Source organism: Penaeus chinensis, chromosome 21 (assembly GCF_019202785.1).
Source record: "Penaeus chinensis breed Huanghai No. 1 chromosome 21, ASM1920278v2, whole genome shotgun sequence".
Classification (NCBI taxonomy): Eukaryota; Metazoa; Arthropoda; class Malacostraca; order Decapoda; family Penaeidae; genus Penaeus; species Penaeus chinensis.
Genome location: NC_061839.1, coordinates 27,291,839 through 27,299,071, shown reverse-complemented (window position 1 = coordinate 27,299,071; position 7,233 = coordinate 27,291,839). Strand labels below are relative to the sequence as shown.

Genomic DNA, 7,233 nt, shown 5'->3' with positions numbered 1-7,233 from the left:
TTTTTTTTTCTTTCTTTTCCTCTTCCCCCTTCCAATGGCAGTTTTATAATAAAATCCAACAGCAGCAGCAGAAATGTAGTAGGAAATGAAAATAATAATGGTATCTTGGATGAAAGACCAACATTTTGGCATACATTAATTTATGTAATTTAATTTTCCTGAAATGTCAGAGCATTTCAAATGGCTAAGAGTGTGTTAAAGACCTTTTCATGCTGCCTTTGCAGGAAGGTGGAATTCATTGTTCTCTATTTTGAGTTACATGATGAATTTGTATAATCTGTCAATCCAATGAGTGAAATTGATTACAAATTACTATCTGAGAATAATTATGGATATTTGTTATTCCTTGTAAATCCAATTAGCTCATGTTTTTTTTTTTTTCTTGTATTCTTGTATTAAGTGATATATATATATTTTTTTTTTCTATTTAGTGAAATAAATGAAGACAGTCCAGTAATGTTCTGTTACTAGACTGTCTTCATTTATATCTATTTTCATTATTTCAGAGCATTTTTTTTTTTCTTTTTTTTCTTTTTTTACAAATAGAAAGCAGTTTCAAAATTTCTTAACCCCTTGCTGACGGGTATGACGTGCTATGCCCACTGTCAGTACTTGTTTGATTGTTTTTACACATAGATGGCTATGCTTGTACTAAGTCACCAATGAGCCAGTTATGAGTACTGCCCATCTCGCCCGTTCACCCTTTTCTTTGATTTACAGAATATTTTACGTTATCATGTTTTACTGTTACTAATATTAAAAAACATTAAAATAATTATAATGTCTATAATAAAAATAACATCATCGATATTCATAGCACTAGTAAGAAAATACGTTTTTCCCGCCAATTCAAATCACGTATGGTCACAAGGTCTACTAATTGACTCCTTTGTGGCTAAGCACTAGCAGAGCCATCTATGGGCAGACATTTCACAAAAAAATATTGAAGCATTTTCCCCATTTTTTGTTCATTTTCCCTGGTGGCATTGGGTTAAATTTGTCAACATAATGCAATGATGAGAATGAATTACCGGTTGAAAAACATGAAAAAATATATGCGGCATTATCATTATCTGAGTGTACATTAGAAACCCTAGAGATTAATTTGGCTGTGAAGTATTGATAAATTTGTTCAATTTTTCAGATCTTGTGTTGAACTTTGTCTCAAAAGAATTTGTTTCATTGTCACTAAAGGTAAGTGTTTCTGCATATTCCATTTTGTATGAAATTGAATGATGAGAATGAATTACCGGTTGAAATACATGAAAATAAACCAGCGGCAAACTTTCTATCTGAATGTTTGATTGAGCAAAGTGTTTTCTAGGTCTGAAAACCATTAACATGCTCACCTGATATTTCAGATTTGGAAGATGAAAAAAATAGATGCCAGTTTATTGCGGGTCCACCTGTAAGCCTTGAACCTGTGTGAACCTGTGCGAACCTGTGCAAGGGCATCCGCTTTGATATAACTGTCACCTGTCAAACCTAAGTCTTTATAGAGGGAGAGTTCTTGACATGAAACCAGATCATGGCAGTAAGTTTTTTTCCTTTTCCTTTTCTTTCTAAACCCTCTTTCCACCTTCCAATGGCAGTTATAAAATCCAACAGCAGCAGCAGAAATGTAGTAGAAAATGAAAATAATAATGGTATCTTGGATGAAAGACTGCAACATTTTAGCATACATTAATTTATGTAATTTAATTTTCCTGAAATGTCAGAGCATTTCAAATGGCTAAGAGTGTGTTAAAGACTTTTTAATGCTGCCTCTGCAGGAAGGTGGAATTCATTGTTCTCTATTTTGAGTTACATGATGAATTTGTATATTCTGTCAATCCAATGAGTGAAATTGATTACAAATTACTATCTGAGAATAATTATGGATATTTGTTATTCCTTGTAAATCCCATTAGCTCACGTTTGTTTTTTTTTTTCCTTGTATTTTTTACAGGCTCCAAAAGAGGCAACCTTTTTAAGTGGTAAGTTTTTTTTCTTTTTTTTTCTCTCTATTTAGTGAAATGGATGCTGAGGCAGTCCAGTAACAGAACCATTTACATTTATCACTTTAGAATTTTTTTTATGTCCATAAAAAGCACACAATTTCCAAATTTCTTAAATTTGGCCACATAATGCAATGATGAGAATGAATTACCGGTTGAAAAACGTGAAAAAATATATGCGGCATTATCATTATCTGAGTGTACATTAGAAACCCTAGAGATTAATTTAATTTGGCTGTGAAGTATTGATAAATTTGTTCAATTTTTCAGATCTTGTGCTGAACTTTGTCTCAAAAGAATGTTTCATTGTCACTAAAGTAAGTGTTTCTGCATATTCCATTTTGTATGAAGTTGAATGATGAGAATGAATTACCGGTTGAAATACATGAAAATAAACCAGCGGCAAACTTTCTATCTGAATGTTTGATTGAGCACTGTAGTTTATAGGTGCGAAAACAATTAACATACTCTTCTAATCTTTCAGATGTGTACAGTAAAAGGAAGGGCATACATGTGTGGTAAAGGTCTCCTCCTGTCAAAACCCAAGTCTTTAGAGAGGGAGTTGGTGACATTGAAACCAGATCATGGCAGTAAGTTTAGTTTTTTTTTTTTTTTCTTTCTTTTCCTCTTCCCCCTTCCAATGGCAGTTTTATAATAAAATCCAACAGCAGCAGCAGAAATGTAGTAGGAAATGAAAATAATAATGGTATCTTGGATGAAAGACCAACATTTTGGCATACATTAATTTATGTAATTTAATTTTCCTGAAATGTCAGAGCATTTCAAATGGCTAAGAGTGTGTTAAAGACCTTTTCATGCTGCCTTTGCAGGAAGGTGGAATTCATTGTTCTCTATTTTGAGTTACATGATGAATTTGTATAATCTGTCAATCCAATGAGTGAAATTGATTACAAATTACTATCTGAGAATAATTATGGATATTTGTTATTCCTTGTAAATCCAATTAGCTCATGTTTGTTTTTTTTTCTTGTATTCTTGTATTAAGTGATATATATATATATTTTTTTTTTCTATTTAGTGAAATAAATGAAGACAGTCCAGTAATGTTCTGTTACTAGACTGTCTTCATTTATATCTATTTTCATTATTTCAGAGCATTTTTTTTTTTTCTTTTTTTTCTTTTTTTACAAATAGAAAGCAGTTTCAAAATTTCTTAACCCCTTGCTGACGGGTATGACGTGCTATGCCCACTGTCAGTACTTGTTTGATTGTTTTTACACATAGATGGCTATGCTTGTACTAAGTCACCAATGAGCCGGTTATGAGTACTGCCCATCTCGCCCGTTCACCCTTTTCTTTGATTTACAGAATATTTTACGTTATCATGTTTTACTGTTACTAATATTAAAAAACATTAAAATAATTATAATGTCTATAATAAAAATAACATCATCGATATTCATAGCACTAGTAAGAAAATACGTTTTTCCCGCCAATTCAAATCACGAATGGTCACAAGGTCTACTAATTGACTCCTTTGTGGCTAAGCACTAGCAGAGCCATCTATGGGCAGACATTTCACAAAAAAATATTGAAGCATTTTCCCCATTTTTTGTTCATTTTCCCTGGTGGCATTGGGTTAAATTTGTCAACATAATGCAATGATGAGAATGAATTACCGGTTGAAAAACATGAAAAAATATATGCGGCATTATCATTATCTGAGTGTACATTAGAAACCCTAGAGATTAATTTGGCTGTGAAGTATTGATAAATTTGTTCAATTTTTCAGATCTTGTGTTGAACTTTGTCTCAAAAGAATTTGTTTCATTGTCACTAAAGGTAAGTGTTTCTGCATATTCCATTTTGTATGAAATTGAATGATGAGAATGAATTACCGGTTGAAATACATGAAAATAAACCAGCGGCAAACTTTCTATCTGAATGTTTGATTGAGCAAAGTGTTTTCTAGGTCTGAAAACCATTAACATGCTCACCTGATATTTCAGATTTGGAAGATGAAAAAAATAGATGCCAGTTTATTGCGGGTCCACCTGTAAGCCTTGAACCTGTGTGAACCTGTGCGAACCTGTGCAAGGGCATCCGCTTTGATATAACTGTCACCTGTCAAACCTAAGTCTTTATAGAGGGAGAGTTCTTGACATGAAACCAGATCATGGCAGTAAGTTTTTTTCCTTTTCCTTTTCTTTCTAAACCCTCTTTCCACCTTCCAATGGCAGTTATAAAATCCAACAGCAGCAGCAGAAATGTAGTAGAAAATGAAAATAATAATGGTATCTTGGATGAAAGACTGCAACATTTTAGCATACATTAATTTATGTAATTTAATTTTCCTGAAATGTCAGAGCATTTCAAATGGCTAAGAGTGTGTTAAAGACTTTTTAATGCTGCCTCTGCAGGAAGGTGGAATTCATTGTTCTCTATTTTGAGTTACATGATGAATTTGTATATTCTGTCAATCCAATGAGTGAAATTGATTACAAATTACTATCTGAGAATAATTATGGATATTTGTTATTCCTTGTAAATCCCATTAGCTCACGTTTGTTTTTTTTTTTCCTTGTATTTTTTACAGGCTCCAAAAGAGGCAACCTTTTTAAGTGGTAAGTTTTTTTTCTTTTTTTTTCTCTCTATTTAGTGAAATGGATGCTGAGGCAGTCCAGTAACAGAACCATTTACATTTATCACTTTAGAATTTTTTTTATGTCCATAAAAAGCACACAATTTCCAAATTTCTTAAATTTGGCCACATAATGCAATGATGAGAATGAATTACCGGTTGAAAAACGTGAAAAAATATATGCGGCATTATCATTATCTGAGTGTACATTAGAAACCCTAGAGATTAATTTAATTTGGCTGTGAAGTATTGATAAATTTGTTCAATTTTTCAGATCTTGTGCTGAACTTTGTCTCAAAAGAATGTTTCATTGTCACTAAAGTAAGTGTTTCTGCATATTCCAGTTTGTATGAAAATAAATTACTGTTAGGAAAACATGAAAATAGTTGATTCTTATTCTGACTGTACATAAGAAAACCCTAAGATCAATTTGGCTGAAATCTTAATAAATTAAGATATATTGACAACAAAGTTTCAAAATATTCCATATATATCTCTATATATATCTCTCTATATATATCTCTCTATATATCTCTCTATATATATCTCTCTATATATATCTCTCTCTATATATATCTCTCTCTATATATATATCTCTCTCTATATATATATCTCTCTCTATATATATATCTCTCTCTATATATATATCTCTATATATCTCTCTCTATATATATCTCTCTCTATATATATCTCTATATATCTGTCTATATATATCTCTCTATATCTCTCTCTCTATATCTCTCTCTCTATATCTCTCTCTCTCTATATCTCTCTCTCGCTATATCTCTCTCTCTCTCGCTATATGTCTCTCTCTCTCGCTATATGTCTCTCTCTCTCGCAATATGTCTCTCTCTCTCGCTATCTCTCGCAATATGTCTCTCTCTCTCGCTATCTCTCTCTATATCTCTCTCTCTCTCTCTCTCTATATCTCTCTCTATATCTCTCTCTATATCTCTCTCTATCTCTCTCTCTATATCTCTCTCTCTCTCTCTCTCTCTCTCTCTCTCTCTCTCTCTCTCTCTATATATATATCTCTCTCTCTCTATATATATCTCTCTCTCTCTATATATATATCTCTCTCTCTCTATATATATATCTCTCTCTCTCTATATATATCTCTCTCTCTCTCTATATATATATCTCTCTCTCTCTATATATATATCTCTCTCTCTCTATATATATATCTCTCTCTCTCTATATATATATCTCTCTCTCTCTCTATATATATCTCTCTCTCTCTCTATATATATCTCTCTCTCTCTCTCTATATATCTCTATCTCTATATATATCTCTCTATATATCTCTATCTCTCTATATATCTCTCTCTCTCCCTCTAGCCCTTTCTTATGTCTTTCCCATCTTCCTGTTGTGAATCACTGTTTTAACCCTGTTCATGATGTATTATTGTCCGAAGCCTCCCACTCACTCGCTCTCACTCTTACAGGCATGCTGAAAGAACAGTCCTGCCATTAGTACTAAGAGCCAGGTTATCTCCCAGGGGTGAGGATACTCTTTACATACCCCGAGAGACTGCATCCAGGGGCAAAGAAAACAGGGCTACATCACCTTCCTTTTTGTTGTATTTAATTTATTAATGTTTTTATGCTTATTAAAATTTTCTCTTAAATTGTCATTTATATCCTTTATGCAAGAACTGGAGAGTAAGGAGAAATCTTTCAGTGTAATAACTTTAATATTTATTATTTTGAAATTTTTAAAGAAGCTATCAGTGGAACACCATGTTCATGCTAAATACTTCATGGTCTTGTAAACCTCGATAATAGTAGTAAATTGTAGATAAAATTTTCTTTGGAAACCCAGTTTAAGCACTTTTTTCTGTGGATTTTCTATTGTTAATAGTGAATTACAGGAAATTGTTTTATTATTAAAATATAGAAATGCAAACTCTAGTACAAAGATCGGCACACTGGTAGTGTTCCCATAATTGACAGGAAGTGCTTCTGTTTTTTGGTACAGTCTCCACCCACCTGCTGGCCACTACTTAGCTGCTCCTCCCCCAGTCTCCACTCACTACCATTAACATCTGACACCCACACTGGGTGCCTAATATCAAATTATAGACCATTGTTTTAGACTATGCTACAGACACTACAATAAGAGTTCCTGTTTTGTTTGGGAGAGCAATTCAAGACTGATGAGTGTTGGGGGTACTTTAATTTTGGTGGCATATTTTTAAGATTTAATTTCTCATGAAGAAATATGCCATGAAATATGTGGATTAGTATTTCTCATGAGCAGTTAATGTTATTGTAGTGGAGTCAGAATTATATTTATCCATGATGATGAAAAAAATACTGTATATACCAATTATTTTCTCCCAATAAAGACTTGTTTAATCAATTCATTACATGTAGTCTTAAACTAATCTGATTTTGGCATTATACTATCTAAATAGTTTAGGTATAGACTATCTTTTTTGTGGATATAGTATATAGAAAAAAATGCTGTAGAACATCATAGCAAGAAAAAATTGGCCACTGCAGCAATATGCTTGATAAATAAGAATGTGCTGCTTCAAATACAGATTTAGTAAAACATAATCCTTGTAAAAAAAAAATTATTACCATTGCCAGTGTTATTACCCCCTCTCCTAAAGTCACCAGAACTAGAAC

The 7,233-nt window shown here is 32.4% G+C and overlaps 1 protein-coding gene across 3 annotated transcripts in view; it reads left to right on the top strand.

The window, feature by feature from the left end:
- Positions 1-6,227, top strand: part of LOC125036696 — a 7,693-nt gene extending 1,466 nt beyond the window's left edge. Inside the window, exons 6-12 of one of the 3 annotated variants that reach the window (XM_047629514.1) lie at positions 2,268-2,314; positions 2,482-2,587; positions 3,751-3,800; positions 3,968-4,140; positions 4,555-4,582; positions 4,874-4,920; positions 6,045-6,227. In XM_047629514.1, the coding sequence (XP_047485470.1) occupies positions 2,268-2,314; positions 2,482-2,587; positions 3,751-3,800; positions 3,968-4,018 (254 nt within the window). In that variant the 3' untranslated portion in view covers positions 4,019-4,140; positions 4,555-4,582; positions 4,874-4,920; positions 6,045-6,227. The remainder of the gene's footprint in view (positions 1-2,267; positions 2,315-2,481; positions 2,588-3,750; positions 3,801-3,967; positions 4,141-4,554; positions 4,583-4,873; positions 4,921-6,044) is intronic. The other 2 variants (XM_047629515.1, XM_047629516.1) reach the window with 2 other exon arrangements.
- The last annotated feature ends 1,006 nt before the right edge of the window (positions 6,228-7,233 follow it).